The sequence below is a fragment of the Centroberyx affinis genome, unplaced genomic scaffold, assembly GCF_046629955.1.
Source record: "Centroberyx affinis isolate AG114_WGS23_722 - 3 ecotype Tasmania unplaced genomic scaffold, CSIRO-AGI_Caff_v1 ptg003542l_1, whole genome shotgun sequence".
Lineage (NCBI taxonomy): Eukaryota > Metazoa > Chordata > Actinopteri > Beryciformes > Berycidae > Centroberyx > Centroberyx affinis.
In genome coordinates this window covers 64,178-83,943 of record NW_027281482.1, presented here as the reverse complement: position 1 = coordinate 83,943, position 19,766 = coordinate 64,178, and the positions used below count along the sequence as shown (strand labels likewise).

General features: G+C 41.3%; 1 protein-coding gene, 1 long non-coding RNA gene and 1 other non-coding gene across 3 annotated transcripts; all 3 read right to left on the bottom strand.

Annotated features, from left to right (window-relative positions):
* Window positions 1-2,169: 2,169 nt before the first annotated feature.
* On the bottom strand, window positions 2,170-5,721 carry LOC139661525 (uncharacterized). Its single transcript, XR_011696596.1, has 5 exons — window positions 5,668-5,721; window positions 4,489-4,579; window positions 3,491-3,551; window positions 2,719-3,295; window positions 2,170-2,388 (listed from the first exon to the last, which is right to left on the bottom strand). It is a non-coding gene; the product is annotated as an uncharacterized lncRNA (long non-coding RNA).
* LOC139661532 (small nucleolar RNA SNORA74) lies at window positions 4,113-4,314 on the bottom strand. Its single transcript, XR_011696597.1, has one exon. It is a non-coding gene; the product is annotated as a small nucleolar RNA SNORA74 (small nucleolar RNA).
* A 2,594-nt stretch (window positions 5,722-8,315) lies between the features above and the next one.
* LOC139661526 (cilia-and flagella-associated protein 96-like) lies at window positions 8,316-16,923 on the bottom strand. The gene is made up of 7 exons (XM_071539982.1): window positions 16,824-16,923; window positions 14,523-14,742; window positions 13,229-13,366; window positions 12,404-12,479; window positions 11,569-11,754; window positions 10,190-10,356; window positions 8,316-8,370 (listed from the first exon to the last, which is right to left on the bottom strand). The coding sequence occupies exons 1-7, from the start codon at window positions 16,921-16,923 to the stop codon at window positions 8,316-8,318; spliced, it is 942 nt and encodes a 313-aa protein (XP_071396083.1).
* Between the last annotated feature and the right edge of the window lie 2,843 nt (window positions 16,924-19,766).

Below are 19,766 nucleotides of genomic sequence, written 5' to 3'. Positions count from 1 at the left end.
TACCTATTTGTTGATGTGTTTGTAGACGTTTGCAAATTTCCAAGGTTTCTAATCTTTTTCTGTTGCTATCGCGTAGTCATGGTTAGATGACAGTCGTTGATTTTAGCTCTAGGTGCGGCCCAAGGAGGTTCTATATTAACGGGTTCTATATTAACGGTGCGGCAGGGGAAAACGCCACTGTCTGCGACAATGTTTTTGGTTAGTGGTCCGTTTATGCTCTACTAGTTAAGATGTACATTAGTCTCATGGTGCAACTAAACAAAGACACAGCCTAGTGTTAAACTAACTAGTTTCAACGTAACAGTGTAGACTTTACACCCTAACTTACGATAGAGCTTACGTTCAGCTGGTGCAACTGGCAGTTTAACAAAGCTATTCATCAAGTAATAGTGATTGAGACAACAAACACAGTTCCCTCAGGATTCCACTAGTGTTGCCAAGCAACACATAAACTGTTCCCGACTAGCTACTTTGAGGTTTGCAAAGTCAAATTGAGCTTACTTTCTTCCCCATCGTCCACCTCTGACGACCGTTCATAATTAAGGTCAAATGTATCCATATTTGCGCTGATCGCTACCAGGTGCGATTGAACTTAGGGTTTTGTGTAGCCTAATCAAGGTTATAGTAGAACACATCGGAGTGATACATATATTAAAAGGTCCCAGTGCTGATGTACAGTATAACGGCACTGGCACTTTTTACTATATGTATCACTCCGCTGCACAGGTGTGCTACCGTTAACTGTAGGAGCATGGCTGTGATTCGGCCGTAGGCACGAGACCGCAGGCTAACCTGCACTGATTTTGGTTACCACTAAAACTAAGGTAAAACCTGCTTAGACAATGTTATTTTTTTTCCTCAATGTCAGACAATGTTGAAAATGATCTGTAGAATGAATTCTAATGAATATTTAGATCTGCAAACATCGAAAGCACATTTGGAAGTAGGCCTACTTTAGCAGCATCGTCTCATCCCAGTTATGCAACACAATGTAGGGCCCTATTCATTTCCATAATGGTCCATGGTAGAGTCGTTACCTGGTGAGCTCACATCCAGATCACATCAGAGATTTTCAGCTTCATCTGTAGAGGAAATGTTGACAGAGGACGCTGCGTCCTGGGTGTCTGTGAACATTTGAGCCGAGGGTGCGCTCACGTCCTCATAACTTAAGTATTTTAGTGCAGAAAAATCAGTATGTCATCAAACCATTCTAACCTGTAGACCAGCCACAAACCGTCTGTGGCAGAGAAATCCCAGATCAGTTGATGTAGTTCTTCTATGTGTCCACTAGATGGCGCACATTGAGCAAGGGAAAAGTGAATGACTGCTAGGTGAAAGTCACTGCTAGGTGTTCTGTCTAGTAGAATAAGTAAAGGCAGTGCGAATAAATCCTGCTTTTGCTGATTTTTATCATCCTAAATGACAAGCAGTTTGAGTCTGAATTAAACTAGCCTACTATGAGAGGGGTGGGGGGTATGAGCATTGTGATCCACTGTCTACTGTACATCTAAGATCTACATAAATGATCTGTCTGAAAGGACCTACTGAAGAACTACTACTAAAAATCATAGTAACTTCAATAAAAATAAACTATTTTGTAACACATTGACTTAGTTAAAATGTGCTTTACAGTCAATAAAAAAACCCATCAAAATTAAGATATTTAAATCCCAAAGCATGAATTAAAAACAGGCTTACAGAGGTTTAAACCTGTACGCCTTCAATACAATAGACAATTACATAAGATGCATACAAGCATAAGTTGTCTCTAAAGATATCACAGGAATTCTGGGCAAAAGGTCCCCAACTGCAGGTCTAAATGCTGCAACCTTTGAAAGCCAGTGACTTATAGCTGGCTGGCGTTTTGAGGCGTTGGCTCCACCACCCAATATTTCACTACAAGGGTTCCAGAGCTCTTTAACAGCAATCACGTGTTATAAATTCAAATATGCCTAGGTTTCATTGCAACTCAAATTGCCATAAATCAGTGCTCAAGAATAAGAATAAACACGACAATTTTTTGAAACAGCTTCCCATCAAAGGGTTTTCTAAACTGAAAACCAAATTGTGTGCTTTTACACCATCCTGACAGTCTACGGCATTGTCACTCAAAATAAAACAAAATAAACATTACATTACATATAGGGCAAAGTAACCATGATTGTGCTCAGAATTGTTGCAATTTATTGAAGCGTTTACATTATCACAGAACAATCACACCTTGTTACCCACATAAGACAATTTAACTTAATTTATCTTAGCAGATAATCAACATTAACACTGAAAAAAAAAAAAAAAAAAAAAACATTGGCCAGTGGATGAAGACAGAAGTTGCAGTGACTTCCAGCCAGTTATCCAGGACCAGGGTGGATCGCCCCTCCGAACACACTGGAAACAGAGCACAGTGTTACCATCAGGCAGCATGTGCAAAACGGCCAAAAAAAAAATTTAAAAATAAAAAACCCTTCAAATTTAAGTTTTACTAAGATCTTTCTATTACAAGTAGAGTGTTTCAGATCTTTAGTCAGGCCCTGGTAGATGGTTTCTACTGAACCTGTGCCAAAAGTCCTGCAATTGTTCTCCCAACACAATGAGTCCACAACAGAGACGAGGCCTCTGCCATGGCAGTACAGGATTGGGTTTACAAACAGTTCCTACACACTGCATATACTGTACATCACTTGTATCTAAATTGATGATATACCACTCCATACATACCCATGTCAGTTGTAGTTGGTTGCAGGTGTTGACTATAGGCTCTTGATGAGATGCTTTACTTGTTTTTGTAATGCGTTCTCAGTGTTGCAATACATGGTTATTTTTCAAAACTATTGAACGTTTCAAGACTGCATGGTTAACTGCCCCTTTACTTCATCACAGACTAGGGGCAAGCTTGTGAATTTAGTGGATGAGATGTTGTGGTCCAAGTACACATCCAGCATTGGTTTATGAATTTAGGCAGGTTCTGGGACCAAACTATTTACTATTGATCCTTCTGGAAGTGTCATTCATTGACAAATCTGTAGAGGAGCCCACTTGATAACCTCTGACATACCTGCATACCCCACTCTTACTGATAAATGCCGTTCAAAGCTTCAGTTAAATTTTCCTTGGAGAAGATTCTTCCTTCAAGTAATTACAGAAATCTGGGCAATTGTGACAGTGACACAGAAGTCAATTTCTACACCCAAGTAAAGCAAATCTCATCCAGACCCTATGGCAAACACTACAGGCTCTTTGGGGGCTGGTTCATCACCCCCACCTCCCCTCCTCAGGCAGTGGGTCCACATCGCTCCTGTAGGGAAATGAGGAGACATCAGGTAAATCAACACTACACCTACTGATGACAAGCACTAGTATAGAGTACTATGCTCAGGTGTTTAAGGCTCACCATGGTTTTTTGTCAGCATGATGTGTTATATATACAATCATCACAGCACATAAGACAGTATCATGGGGAGGGGGGGGGGATTGCCTCTCCCAGACTCACCTTGAGTGGACCTTCAGTGTGGTTGTCAAACCCATAGTGAGTTGGTCATCAGAAGCTTCGCCTGGAACACAATGAGACAAAGTTACTGTGGTTTGCTTTCTACACAGTACCAGGCTAAAGCTTAGTTTACAACGCAAGCCGTCACTCAATTCTGAATTGCTGCTCTTTTTTGAATTATTCTAGGATGCAACTTATCCAACACCATAACATCTAGGGTGGCTCACTGAAAGCCAAGTGTGAGTGTTAGGGCTGAACGATTTTGAAAAAACATCTAATTGTGATTATTTTTGACTGATATTGCAATTGCGATATGATTTGCGATATTAGAGGGAATGATAATCTTTACATCATTATTCTCATTTTCACTGAAGAAAATATTAAAATGATTATGGTGTGATTTTGCAGGGATCTCTATCAAACAAAGATGTTTTCTTAAGTCTGTAGAATATGATGTGTAGGCCAGGACATCTCTGCAGTACGACAATTTCATTTAAAATGGTATTTTGACACATTTCGCCTTTAACAAATATTGCGCCTCCTGCGATTTGAAAATTGCAGTAGGCCATATTGCAATTGATAAAATTTTGATTAATTGTTCAGCCCTAGTCAGTGTTAGTATGGGAGTGTGCGGCCCTGCACTAGGCCTGCCCTGCTAGGTTGATCAGGACAGTCCACTCTCACTGGGCCGAGCTCCGCAGCTGCTCAGTAGCGGCAGACTCTAGAACAGAGCCTGCAGAACCGAACGCACATACAGAGCCTTCCTCTACCAGCACTGTAACACTGAGCCAGACACACACCGCCTGGACAGCTGACTTAGAGCTGGGAACCATTCTGGCGCAAATACTAAATATTAGGCATGAGTGTGTTTGTGTGCAGTATGGTAGCACTTGGAAGCTTCAAACTTATCAGCCGAACCCCAACATAGTTGGAAGGTTGAGGACTAAACATGGCAACCACCAAATGGCCAAACAATGTTCATATGAGAGCACATCTATTACCTTTTGTCCAAAGACAAGGCAGGAGGTTGTCATCTCAATCCCATAGTTGCTGCTTTGCCATGAGGCTTGTTCCAAAGGGAGACCAGCATTTCTGTTAGGGGCATAAAAATTACATCAATACAAACTGATGAGGGCCAAGCTGGAACAATATGAAGGATAGTGAGCTGATGCAAATCTAAAGGTTGGGGGACATGTAGACTTCCAATTTTGTCAACTGTTATTGAACTACCTCCAAGGTAGAATAAAAGGCATCTATAGCATATACTTCGTAAATCTATCTCTATGTGCATTCAATTTTCAAGTACCATTACAACCGTTCCTGTGTCCACAGACTTAAAATTATTAACAAAATGCAGGACTCAATCATTTAGATGTTAAGGACAATGTTCATACACTATTCATCATTGACGGCCGCTGTAATTAGGCCATGCTGTCAAGTAGTAATGGCTGCTACCAGCTATCTGTTCGATAGCACCATGTATCCGCCATATTTCATCGCCAGTTTTGAGATCTAGTAACAGTGGTTCTCAACGTGGGGTCCGGGGACCACCAGGGGTCCTTGTGGGTGTTCCAGGGGGTCCCCAGCAAATTGATGAGTTGTTAAACCTCATTTACAAGAAGTTAACACTATTAGAGAATGTAGAAGAATGACTATTTTGAAATAATCAAATTTGGGCTTGAGACAAATTGGGGTCCGTGGCCCTAATTTGGACTAAATTAGGGATCCTTGATATGAAAAAGGTTGAGAATCACTGTAGTAACACACTGCTGCTAGCTCAAGAAGCTAGGTTAACGCTAACCTAACCCGAATGGGGGGAGGGGAGTAGAGAGCAGTGTTAACAAACTCCGAAATTTGACATTTTGTTAAAATTACGTTCTGCTTGGTGGATAACTTCTATGCCGAATTTACGAGCAGACCCTGGCGATTCGTTACAAGTCTTTAGTTGTGTTACACTAAATAGTTGTTGCCGATAAACGAGGCAAAATCGAATTGCCACGTTTTGGAACAGACTCTGGATAACGTTACTCTTCATAAAAGAGGGAACGGAATGTATTAAGGCCAACCGTGTGTTAGGTTAGTTAGTGATGTTTCTCACATTTGGTAATATTTCATGCAATGACATATTCATTCGCGCTGTAAAATAAACATTTCATTTAACCAACTGCTGAAATTCTTACCCAGTTTCGCGAGCTCACAGTTAGACGACCACATTTCCAAGTACATTTCTGCAGACAGAGGAAGAACGGAAGTCCCGCGCGGGTTTATAGAACACATCTACCGCGGTGCATTGTGGGAAGGAAGATTTACCAAAGATGGTCCTACGAGCAGACCTACCACTATGTGCCCATTCAATGGTTTGAAAACACTGGATTATGAGCGCCCCCTGGATTTGAAATTTTGGAACGAGACTCCCTTTGTACAGTGACTTCCACGAGCACTTGCTGCCTTTCCTTAACCTAGCCTACTTCGTTTTTTTCCCGGAATACTATCTCACCATTGACTGTAAAAAAAATATCTTCACTATACCCATGTATTTACATAACTAATATCTCTCTCAGTGCGGGTTTGTTCATTCTTCTAAGTCTGGGAAAAGGTGCATTGATGTCTGTATGTGTGTAACAGATGACTTTTATGTTGAGATTTGTTTTACAAGAAACACACTGAATACCTCCGTTGCTCCATTTTCTTCTTTTAAAGTTTATCCAGCTGAGCAGTGTCTGAGCAATGTCAAGGCAACCAAATATCACTGCTGATCATCTGTTGAGATGGACATGGATCCCAACTCTGTTCATTCAGCAGTAGTGGGCCATCACAAAAAGGAAAAAATAGCACCACTGATCTAGAAGAACATAAACATAAAAGAATACACAAGAAGCCGTCACCAGTTTGGGTTGATGGTCCTTCATTGCACTTTATTAAATACAGCTAGTTATATAATGGTTTACATAGGCTATTTGTTTTACATCCACATTGTATATCCTAATGTCTTCATATCTTCAGACATTTCAGGAAACCACAATAAATCCTTGACCAGGACGGGTTTTGAAATCCAATACCTTTTGTCTAAAAAAAAAAAAAAAAAGCTGAAGCAAAATTTTTTAAGCCTCTATTTTTAGCTATTAATATTTTGTTTGTGATATCTGTAAGTATTGGGAAATTGAACAATTTCAGGGGTACAACACTTTTTTTTTCTTATACTGCAGTATATGTTTAACCTCAATAGATAAAATAAGAATTCTTTAAGGAGAAATCAACCCAAATAAAAAGACTCTCTAACCAAAGGTATAAGGGATGGGATGTATTTTAATAGATTTCATTGTCAATCTCATTCTAAGCTTTTCTGCTTATTTCTTGCTTTTCATTTCATTTGTGTGAAGTCATGTGTCAATACGATATAACTTCTTTCAACAAGATGCAACTTCCTTCCGTTAGTTGCCTCCTTCCCATCAGAACCAATGCAAACTAGATGTAGTCATATCTTGTCTCATCTGTTTGACTGCCTTTTGTACAATCACAAGCGAAAATATACCTGCCAATACATTCTTCACGCAACACCTAATGTACACACTGAGCTTCTGACCAGGCCAAAGTTATAATATTCAAGTTTCAACTGTCCTTGAGAATCATGATCTAAATGTAGAGGTAACATCATTAAAATATACATTCTCAAAGCTAGTGCCTAACCAATAAGTAACGTAAAGTAAAAAATGTGTGTTTTGGAGGATTAGGTTTGCAGCAGTGCCTTGAGGTTGGAACGAAGACTAAAATAACTCTGTTTGACTTTGATTGAGCTCTTCCTTGAACAATTACTCTGAAATCTCACAAGGAAACATCTTACAATAGTTCTGTACTGTATGTCCAGAACATTACACATTCACACAAGAAACCATCTGACAGAAAAAGGTTCTCTCTCTCTCTCTGAGGAGTCAGATGTAAGCCACTGATGATGACAAGAGCTGTATCATCTGCATACTGTTGGAGTAAATGTTTTTGAAAGCATTTTATCTGTTGGGTGCCCATTCATCATTTGGTCTGCTGTAGTCAGAATGTCATGACAGCTGGTGGTCCCGCAGTGAAGTAGTTGGCTGGTGGTACAGAGCTGGCTAGTCACATGGTACCATGGTTCCCCATGTTAACCCCCCGTCCAACTTCATTCTATTGTTGATTACGGCCGATCTGGATCAAACAGGCTGTGGTGAAGCAATGCTCCATTACGTGATTGCCATCATCAATGGTTGTGAATGTTTCAACCTCTGTGTTGAAACCTACATCAAGCCAGTTAATTTCTTTTTCCAAAACTACAATCCTTGAGTTCCAAGAAACACGCCAAGGGGAGCAAAGAGAAGACAAAATTAGGGATCAATGTGAAAAAAACACTATGTCAATGTCAACTATGCCAAACAGAATGCAGCATGCACCTGAAGATAAAGACCAAGAAGTAATATTAGTAGCATACATTTTTTTTTACATGCATACAGTTGACAGTGATGCCTGATAATTCTGGTTGTTTTCAACCTGGGCCTTGTATAGAAGAGGATTAGGGCCACATGTGAAAAATGTATTTAAATTCTGAGATTAATCTCAGAGTTCTGAGAATAAAGTCAGAATTCTGAGTTTAAAGTCAGAATTCTGACTTGGAATTCAGAATTCTGACCTGGGACCTGCCTACATCCTTCCTAAATGCCGCACTCAGTGCCACCCTTGCTTGCGTGCCCCACCTCGGCCACCCCAGTCAAAATGGCCTGGACACGCCACTGTTTACCATGTGACTAGCCAGCTCTATGGGTAATAGTCAGCCAGTGGTGGTGCAGTATGGATATTGTAATCAGAGGCTCATGACAGCTGGGATGGAGGAAGTGTAATTTGCAGAGTGCACCACCCTGAAACCAAAAAACACAGCAGAGACAGGATTTAGATAAGAGGAATGTGCAATAAAGGTTAAGTCAGCAGAGAGAAGGTCAGAACCCAAAGCTAGCTCAAAATCTGATGTTTTTTGCTCCTGTGTAAATCTAGTCTATCAATATGACTTTGAAATTGCTTTTGTTGGAATAGAGGCTTTGAAGATAGGTCACAAATCTCCTAACAACCACGTATGCCGTTGGCATGAAGGTCCATTGGAGATTTGGCTAAATACATAACAACCAGGCTAGAAAAACAGAGCTAGCTGAAAAAGCTTGTTGTGGTGTGGCTGTAGATCCATTCAGTAACATTCTAAGTAAAAGTGAATAGTGCGATAAGGTGGATTTGTCTCCTAATGTAGGTTACTGTGACACTTGCCTTTAGCCCTAGTCTCTACTCCAAAATACTCTGAGCTGTAGCTTGAGAAGAGTCAGCTAGCCTTAGCCCCATGGACTTGAGATAGCGCTGTTGAGTATTGACTTGTACATCTGGAGTCTCACCTTGGGCTGCTGTTTTCCCTCTAGCAAAACTTGATGAGACGGCGTGCTGCAGAAAGCGTCTGCAAATTCCATGACACGATGCCTTACTCTGTGGCCATACACATACGTATATCCAAAATGTAAGCACCTGAAAGTGTGATTTTGTTTAGTAACCTTTGAAAGTCTCCACAAAATTCCAGATTAGGCCCATCTGCGCATGCATGACTCTCCTCAAGCCACACACAGAAAATGTAAGCCTACAGCCAAGTAACTTTTTATTTACATGTGATGAAACTTTTCAAAGTACATTAGAAGTACTGGCAGTCTCTCTGGCCAGTGGGCCTTTCGCAGGACTTTCAAAGGTTACTTTTAAACAAAACTGTGCTTTTGGGTAAGTTAGTTTTTGGATATATCAGTGTTGCGTATGTCCACGGAGTAAGGCATCATGTTAGAATTGGAATTCGAGCAGCCGCTTTCTGCTGCATGGCATCTCATCGAGTTTTGCTACCGGGAAAAAAGCAGACCACATTGGGACTCGAGAAGTAAGTCAATACTCAACAGCGCCATCTTGTGTCCATGGGGCTATGTTAACCTGAACAAACTGTTGACCTACAGTGTTGGTTTCTGGCTCTGCTGGCAAGCTAACTAGCCAGCACACTAAGCCAGTGGTTCTCAACCTTTTTCATATCAAGGACCCTAATTTAGTCCATATCAGGGCCACGGAGCCCCATTTGATGAGATTTTGTCTCTCAGACCCAAATTTGCAAATATTTTTGTTGTTGGATATACATTTTGTCCAGAATTCCATGACTATCTGTATTGTAGGTAGAGAGATAACAGTGAAACTATGATCAAAACAGTCATTCTTCTACATTCTCCAATTGTGTTAACTTTTTGTAAATGAAACAAACAATTCATCAATTTTCTGGGGACCCCCTGGAACCCCCTCAAGGACCCCTGGTGGTCCCCGGACCCCACATTGGGAACCACTGCGCTAAGCAACCAATCTTAATATTGACTTACGGTTATAGCCACTACTAATGCTAGCTTCTACTTGATACATTAGCTACTGTGCTAATTAGATATTTACAACAAGATAGCGATGGTTAGCTGACCAAATACTCACTAGTTAAACAGCTGACCTTGTTTAACACAAAATCATGATGAAGTTACCAGTCTAAAACAGCACAGAAACCAATCATGTCTATTCAGTTGTGAGTTTCGAAATGCAAAAAGGTGAGGACCTCCAATATGGCAACCAGAGGGTGCGTTACAAGAGAGGGCAAGAAGAAAGTGAGGATAAGAGAGAAGGGGATGAAACCTGTTAACATTGAGGTTGATGATGCTTTTGATAGGTGTGCTCTTAGGACCAGGAGCTGGACGGAAGACCCGAGCCTCTTGCTTGGTTGGCTTGGAACGCCGAGCAACGTATGGATCAGCAGAATGGGAGGGATAAACGTCAAATGTCCCTGCTTTCATTCCCCCAATCTGACACAAGGCACATAACACATAAACATACATATACATGAGTCATCATCAGGGTTTTCATTAGTTTGGAATAGGGCTGGGCAATATGGACAAAATCAAATATCACAATATTTTTGACCAAATACCTCAATATCGATATTGCGACAATATTGTAGGGATGACAATTTGTGCTTTAACAAAAATATTTACACAATGAGATTTTTGATAAATAATCATCAGTAGTGTGGACATAATGACTAAGTGGGTAAAGGCAAATAATAGAACAGCTAGAACAGTCTGGTAAGTTCAGAAAATTCCATCACTTTACTGTAATGCAGCCTTTAAAACCAGGAAAAGACAACACTTATGCCATATCACGATATTACGATATCCAAAATCTAAGACAATATCTAGTGTCATATCACGATATCGATATAATATCGATATATTTCCCAGCCCTAGTTTGGAATTGGGAGAGCCATGAAACAGTTTGGGAGTCGGAATACATATGTAAGGCAGTTGCCTAAACCAAACCGCTAGGTGGTGCTCTTGTCTTATGTTTTTCTTTTGTACTGTGCAGTACGCTGTGATTCTCAATTAAGTTCCTTGCAGGACACCGTAGTTCTCAAATCTGTTTTTTACTATCCTGCAAGGTAAGCAGTGTTAAATGGCAGAATAAAATATTGAATATCAGAGCTAAAATAACCCACCCACTTTATTTGTTCATACCGTTTTGTTGTTGAATGTGTTTGGTTAGATATGGATGCCGGTGCGAGCAGCTGATTGATTTATCAATGCCGAAAAAATTGTAATTGTGTATTATTATATCTAGAAGGCTGTATATGATTTTATTTTAATGGAAGAACTACTGAAAGAAGCATCTTATTTTGCAAGTAACCTGCAAGTTCTAAAAATCCGTTTTTTACTACAAGGTTGCCGTACCTGATGACTGATACAGAAGAGTCCATGACAAGAAAATAAAATTAGAACCGCGACTCTGTTTCTCTCCTGCAAGACACTCATCCATCACCACACAACGCAGAAACTAACTCCAACCGGGTGTGTGGGAGAGGTGCCTGCCGACTAGGGGGCACAGAGCTAGACTCTTTGGGTTACACATACATACATAGATACATAAAGACTTTTAATCTTCCAAAAGTCCAAAAACTATATTGGACCCATATCGGTCTAACCCTCATACATTCATACATACATAACTAGAGAGATAGTCACCTGTTTACTGGGGGAGGAAGGTTTGAAGGGGACTGGGAATTGTTTCTGTGTTGGCGGAAGTGGCTTCTGTGCTGGTGGGAGTGGCTTGTCACTACGGTATGGGTTGCCATGGAAAAAGTCTCTGGGGTGGAGGTTGAGCTTGAAGGGACCACCCTTTAGCTTGGAGCGGTGGGTCACTACTTCCCTCTGTGACACACACACACACACACACACACACACACACACACACACACACAGAGTTTCAGAGTTTTTTGCAATCAATATGAGGGCTCACTGCACACACGTTAGCATCTTGTGCCCTTCATGTAGGAAATTGTGTCCATCCGATGTGGTCCTGGTTGTAGAAGCCTGACGTCAAGCGTCAGCTGTTGGAGGTCATAACTACCTTCAGCCAAACATACTTTAATATACTGTATATGGACAGTTCCTGCCCAGTTGCTGAATGGAGATGCTGCTGTCTCTTTCATATTTAGGAACACTGACGAATATAACATGGAGTGTGAAACTTTGTTCCAAGGACACTGTTATATATTATATTATATTGTTTCAAATTATTGTCAAAGTTGTATGGGCGCTGTTGGCCCCCCACTTGCATTGGTTGACATAAATAACAGTTCTGCAGCTGCGTGATTGGGGGATTTTCTTTATGATATGCACACAAAGGTGCGTCGATTGGCCATGGTCTTACCATGTTGGTGCTGCTATCTTTAGCATTACGGATTTTCCCATTCAAAACTGATGGAGTGCCCTGGCTCTTCAATATAATACTGCCTCTGACAAAACAACACAACTAAAGAGAAATTACAGATAACTCTCCTGTGGCTTTAAGCGTTACCTTAAGTTGTTCCTTGGCTCTCTCATAGGGGTCTGAGGCATACAGCTCCATTTTGGACAGCGTTACATTGGGAAAGCTGCAGGAAATAACATGTTACTTCCTTCAGCTAAAGCATTATGACATTTCCTGACTGTCACTATCATGAGTTAGCAATAGTATCTTTGAGATAGTTATAAATATGATTGAGTAATATTTAATCATGACTAGTAACAATGAAATTACTTACTAGTGACGATAAAATAAGCATTAATTCCTATTTTTTAAATATAAATATTCTAGGCAATGAACGGTGAAGTCCCTTTTCAGTGACGTCACCAACAATCTCAAATATTTCAAACAAATCTATCAAACAAATGTCAAGATGAGAGTAATAACTGATTTTTGTCAACTAAAATGTGCACTCTTGTGTATTCCAACACTGATTCCTCTGCTTGTACACAATAGCTTCATTCTGACTGGGATTGTGACTGGTGGAGAACTGGTGGAGAAATCACACATTCATTTTGAAAATTTCCAGAAAAACGTAGAGATTTGGATAGTCATTGGAGGGAGAATTAAAGTCAAAGAACATCTTCAACCTGGGAGGCTGTGATCTTCCAGCAGTCATAAGATCATTTTAAAAAAACCTCACAGTTTCACACTGTCAGAATATAAGGTACAAAAGAAAATAAGCGACAAAAGGTACAACTCTGTACCTTATTTTCTGACAGTACAGGCTGTAATCATTCTAGCGAAAAGCCTGAAAATGGAAAGTAGAAAAAAAAAGTGAAAAACATGCTTGTTGAGTGGTAGTGAACCACTGCTGTAAGAGTGCTTGCCATAGACCTGTAACCACTGCCTTTCTTGGGAGGGGACGTGACGATGTTGCGTCCCGAGGATGCCTTGGTTTTCCGGGGGATCGTCAAGGTGCTCATGGCCTCGACCGGCCCGGATAGAGTCCCATAGTAACTACCTGAACCAGAACTGAAGAGAGGTAGAGACCAACAGAGAGAAAGACAAGTATAGAGAGGAACGAAGAGAGAGTATGTCTATACAATACATGTACATGCATATGGGGCTAAAGTACCACATGGTTTCTTGGTTCCGTCACAAGAAAGTATAGACGAGGCTTTGACCGATAGGGGTTTGTGAAGGCCAATACTGATTTTTGGAGTGAAGTTGCCAATACTTTGTGCCAATATTCAATATATTTAAATACAACATTTTCATGCCAAAAAACAAGCATTCAGTGTTTCCCTCAGATTTATATTCTTGTCAGGATGGAAAGCCTCTGAAACAACATTTAGACCATCATGACACACTAAAACTCCTTACTGAAAATCATTCTAATGAGATTTTAATTATAGCAAAAGCTCAAACACCCCACTGCTACTGTATCCATAGTCTAAGTCAATCCAGATCATGTCAATGTACTGACATTCCTTCATTGCAATGGCTAGAAAAGCATGTCTCTGAAACACTGGCACACTAGTGTAGTGGGATTACTAAATTCAGATTCACTCCACATTCCGGATTCATATGTTTCTAATGTTTTTTCAGTGGGAAATCAGTGAAATGATATATTGTATGTTTACAGCTTGGTACACAACAGTAAGACAGAGCTGGGCTGTAGCTTGCTCTTTAAGGTAGTTTCCAAGAGTGTTCAAAATGGCCGCCATGTGAATAAGGTCAGTAGACCCTTTTCACAGCAGCCATTTTGACGTGTCATAGCAGGGTAAACACAGGTGTAACTAATAACATTAATGATGGTTCCATTCCATTTAGGTGTTACAGTGCCAGGGCCCTGGTATTGTGCACTCTGGCTAATTGGAATGGCCGTAGAACACCTAAATGGAATGGAACCATAATTAATGTTATGAGTTACACCTGTGTTTACCTGCTATGACACATCAAAATGGCTGCCGTGAAAAAGGTCCATTGCAACAAAATTATCACAATCTGAATCTCTGTCATGTGATCAATGAAACCCTTTTGAGTTATTTCATATATTATATCATATTGGGCTAACGCTAGTATAGTCTGTTGTGCATTGTTCTTGTGTGTTCATTACGGTTCATGCGTATGTCTGTGTGTTCTCTCTGGTGTGTGTGTGTGTGTGTGTGTGTGTGTGTTCCCTCACGACTTCTTGGTTCCATTGCAGGGTACGAAGGCCTTGCCCATGTTCTTCTTGGCCTGTTGGATGCGGTTCTGCCGGGCCAGTCTCAGCGGGTCGCTCAGCGCCTCGCGTTCGAAGATCCGTCTGAACGTGGGGTCAAACAAGCCGCTCTGCAGGGCGCACCCCTGTTTAGCCACGCCCGCCTGCATCTGACGGCTACGATGGGCCGACTCATTGAACGGACCTGGATTTGAAAGGGGAAGTTCACTTACTTAAATCATTTCAAACAATATTTCCAATTCAGGAGGTGGGACAAACTTTCTAATCTTGTTTCTGGCTATGGGACACAACAGCAATGTTCACAAACCAAGTATCGATTAAATTTTTCTAGCATGGTCTAGGCAGTCTTAGGGCGTTTTCACACCTGCACTTTTAGTCCGGTTAAACCGGACTGTGGTTCGTTTTCCCCCTTGGTGTGATTCGTTTGGGCAGGTGTGAACACAGTAATCGCACTCGAGTGTGGACCAAAACAACCGCACCAAGACCTTTCAGAGGAGGTGGTCTCGGTCCGGTCCCAAACGAACTCTGGAGCGGTTCGTTTGTGGTGGGAACGTGATCCGACCTCGATCCGACCCAACTACCAGGTGTACTCAATTTACTCCGCAAGTTTGAGCTAAACGGCTCCTGTAGCCAGGTACAGCAGGTAGAGCAGGTATAGCGGGTATAGCAGGTAGAGCAGGTATAGCCGCTATAGCATTTTCAAGACGTTTCCTCGAAGTGCATTCGGCATTCTGCTGGTACAGTTTTGCCTGGTATATAATTGCAACAGTTATGAGCAAATGCCAACTCTGTTGCTCCATGTTGCATAGCAATGTGCACTAGTCCAGAACACAGGACCGTCTTCCTGTATTTACTTTCTTGCTCCCGCCCCAGACACATCTGACCAATAAGGAGTGAACGTTCTCACGTGGTTTGTATCGATGCATTTTGGTTCGCTTGGATTTTTCTCTGTGTGAAAAGAAACCGAACCAAGGGGAAAACACTCCAAGTTTACAAACTCATCAACTGATTCGGACCAGAGCAAACGAATTATAGGTGTGAAAACGCCCTTAGAAAGTTCTTGCTTACGAACTGGAGACCGGTTTCGTAAGAGCAATCTAGATGGATTTACACAGGGACAGAAAATTGCTTAAAGGTGCAATATTTCATTTTTACTGTCACATAGCGCAAAATGAATGTATATATATCGACGGACAATCTTCTTGCCGATGGCCTCATTTGTTTCTCCGTTTGCTCTCAAAATGAATGTAGTAATGATTGATGTTAAAATGATACACGGCACACCTTCAAATGCACCTTCAAGCTGCATTTACACACAAACAGAAAGTCACATTTAACTCTATGGGGAACAGGCCAGACAGTTTTATGTCACATTTATGTCATAACAGAAGATGTGAAAGAATGGGAAGTCTCACTGCTACAACTTGGAAGCATTCACAGGTTTAACTCGTTGGAACGCCCACATTCGTAATTTTTAGGAACAAATTTTGAATCGACCATAAGAGAACTGCAGCAGACATTAGGCTACTCGTTTTTCATTAGTCATCATTCAGTACGGTTGATTGTATTAGTGTGAATGTAACTGGTAATTTTGATTTTTATTACCTTGGACTGCCAACATTGGTGGATTCCCAGCTTTCTTTAGCACCGTGTTCACACACTAACAATTTGTGACATTAAATGAGTCACACTTAGGATTGCCATTGTAACTTAAGAATAGCTCACCCAAAAATTAAAGTTCTGTCATCATCTACTCACCCTCATGCCAAATGAAACACAGGTGAAATTTGTTAGTCCATATAACACACAGGGAGGTTGCCAGCACAACTTGGTAGCAGCCTTCTCCAAAACAACTGAAGTCAATGGGGACCAGTTCTTTAGAGTTCCAAAACAAACAGCCAAACAATCACACTGTGAATAGAAAGACCAATACACCATTATTTGTTGCAAATCAATCAGCTGTAGTTTTTGAAGATTTGCACTAAATGATGGTGTAAATATACTGTAGGTCTTTTTGGAACTCTGAAGAACTGGTCCCCACTGACTTCAGTTGTTTTGGAGAAGGCTGCTATGGAGTTGTGCTGGCAACCTCCCTGTGTGTTATATGGACAAACTTCACCTGTGTTTCAACTGGCATGAGGGTGAGTAGATGATGACAGAACTTTAATTTTTGGGTGAACTATTCCTTTAACAGTAGCTGGAGGAGTGTACTTTACAGCAAGACAGGTGAGCAGGCAGGCAGATCGGCCTATTTAGTGTACTTACGGTAGGTGGCTGGGATGTACTTGTCTCCTATGGAGATGTAGCCCATCTCTTTAAAGACACCTAGACGGTCCATGTCACTCTTCCCCTCTCCTGCTGGCATCTTCACTCACATACACACACACCTGAGGATAGACTGCAGTAGCCAGAAGACAGCAACAAAGTGGAAGCTAAATATGAACACGTAAGTCTAGATCAGGGGTTCCCAACACTTTTTCACGTCAATGACCCCCCAGTTAGATCCACATTAGAATCCACACGGACCTCCATTTCATGAAATTCCATCCCAAGGAAGGAATTGAAAAGATTTTAGTATTTAGATCACCTGGTAACGATTTATATATTAAAATAGTCCTGCTATACAATATCTCTCCTTGTGCTAACTTCTAGTGAAATTAAACTGTTCTTCATTTTGCTAGGGACTGCATGGGACATATTTTTGTTGCTCTAAAGAAAATACGATGAAGTAACGCTAACCACTGCAGGTAAGTGCTGCCAAACAGTGAGCAGAAGGCAGAAGTTGATGTTTTTAACAGTCAGAGCAGAGCGTTCTGCGATCTAGGACTTTTTACAGGATGTGGACAAAATAATGGAAACACAAAATGAAAAAGCACTGTGACTTGTGAGTCACAATGCTTTTCATTGACCAGTGTGAATGTGTTCTATAGTATGAATGCAAAGCAAGGCATTGCATTAAAACAAGATGAAAGGAAATCAAATTACCATTAATAGGAAATGAACCCCCCCCCACCCACACAAAAAAGAACGCTAACCACAGGTAACCACTTTTTCACTGTGACTGTACAGCTCCCAGTGTGAATGTGTTTTACAGTATGAATGCGAAGCAAGGCATTGCATTAAAACAAGATGAAAGGAAATCAAAATATCATTTATAGGAAAATATTAAATTAACCCCCCCCCCCCCCCCCCACACACACACACACACAAAGTTCTATCCAGTAGCATACCTGTGGTCGAGGTGTAGCAGTAAAGGACTTGTTGGAGGTTGTACTTCTAGATTACTATTTCATTATAGTGTGGTTCTATCTATCTATCTATCTTATTCTAAGGCTGTGGGGAATACTGTATATTCTCTGTCTGTGTATACTGATGGTTACCTTGGAGAAGTGGGCGTGGACAAACTGTCAAGTTAGCCAGAGTTAGAAAGATAAATACTGGAAGTGAGGCGGTTTTACCTTCAAAATAAAAGCGTAAAATGTGTTGCTTTTGGGCTACTATTTGTAGTAGTTGGGTAGTAGCAGCAGTAGTAATTCTAGTAGAAACAGTAGTAGTAGTGTTTTATTTCCTGGTGAAAGACTACCTCAAGGACGGTTATACTTAAGGTTACAATTTTTATATTTCATGAGGGTTGCCAGATGCCCGGTATATATCTGTTATAGAGATTAGCCGAAATGTCGTCTGGACCTAAAAAACTACCGGTCGTAGATGTCGTCTCTCAACTCCGACTCCATTCTCGCGTCTCAAGTTGCTAATCGGACTGTAAACAATGACCGGCGCATGGAAGAGGAAGTCTTGGCCCGGATGTCCTCTGGCTACACCGGAAACCCCAAAATATTGGCCGTCGCCCCCAGAGTCTAATCGTCGTCAGACCGATAGACGATGGGTTCCGAGATTGGGGCATATAGAGCCAAGTAGAAGGGCTTACTTATATAGAGCTACCTAGTGATAACAAAATTGGCACCAGGTGTGGCTCAATCAGCAGCAGAAAAGTGGGTGGATATTCACTGACACTCATCTGTTAAAATGTGTAAAGCAAATAAAGCAAATAGAGCTGCAGTTCACAAAAAACATCTCACAACCATTATTCAAAATATCAGAAAAATCCTTAGGAAAAATTCCATCTAAACTGGAGAAAGTTCACACCTGTAGATAAAGGGGGCTGCAAAGTACACACACACACAGAGAGAGAGAGAGAGAGAGAGAGAGACAGAGAGAGAGAGAGAGAGAGAGAGAGAATATACATATACAAGTTACAGATAAGGGACATTGGCACTTTCTATGATTTCCCAATTATAATTGATGATCCGTTTGATTTTGTTCGCTTTAGTATTATATTGTGTCACAAAGTATAGTTTTTGCTGTTCATCTGGTTCCTTTAGGTTCTGCTTAAAGAGATCTTGTCTTTTAACGTGTTTTGCTTTATTGTAGGCTTCATTAATGGTATTTGTTTCATATCCTCTATTATGAAACCTGTTACGCATGTCTTTTGCCTTATCTTCAAATTCTGACTCTTGGTCACAGATCCTTTTAAGGCGCTGGAACTGTCCGTAAGGGATATTGTTTTTTAAGGAAGCCAAGTACGGCCATGCTTGCAATTTTTCTTTTTAATGCCGTTATCTCGAGATCACAAGTGAATTATCTCGTTATCTCGACAAAACAAGCTTTGTTATCTCGAGATAACGACATAATCAACCCGTTATCATGACAAAAACAAGACTAGGTCAAAACCTAGTATATGGCTGGACCGTGTATGAGTGTGTCACATGCCACGGCCGACCAATGGTGTAACTAACTCCGCTGTAGACTGCTAATACAGAATAATAGTCCATACATCCATACTGATCGTTCCAGCGCGTCCCGTCTCTCTCTCCACCGCTGTTGTCTCCACCGCGCCCACGGCCCGCATTGATCCTGCCGATCCTGCCGATCCAAGCGCCAGGCGCTCTGTTACCCGTCGGTGCTGAAAACGCTGTTCGCCGGACACCGGGGGGCGCATCGTCGTCGGGACCCCGGCCGAAATCTCGTCCGGACCATCGGGAACAAAGCGGCGCCCAGCTAGTGGCACCGGCCGGAACCGTGGCCCCGGGGAACTTCGGGAAGGTCGGCAATAAGCCCTCGGCGTGATGAAACCTCCATGCTTGTTTGTGTCTCTCTCAGAACAGAGCACTTCAGGTGGACTGAGCTCGCGCATATGCATCGACATAA

Bases quoted from the DNA above. Each gene is read 5' to 3' on its own strand.
- LOC139661526 (XM_071539982.1), bottom strand. From the start codon at position 16,923: ATGCCAGCAGGAGAGGGGAAGAGTGACATGGACCGTCTAGGTGTCTTT. The intron at 12,480-13,228 runs GTCTATGGCAAG...TATTTCCTGCAG, and splicing joins AAGAAAGGCAGTGGTTACAG to CTTTCCCAATGTAACGCTGT. The intron at 8,371-10,189 runs GTTTCATCCCCT...TTTTGGTTTCAG, and splicing joins ATCAACCTCAATGTTAACAG to GGTGGTGCACTCTGCAAATT.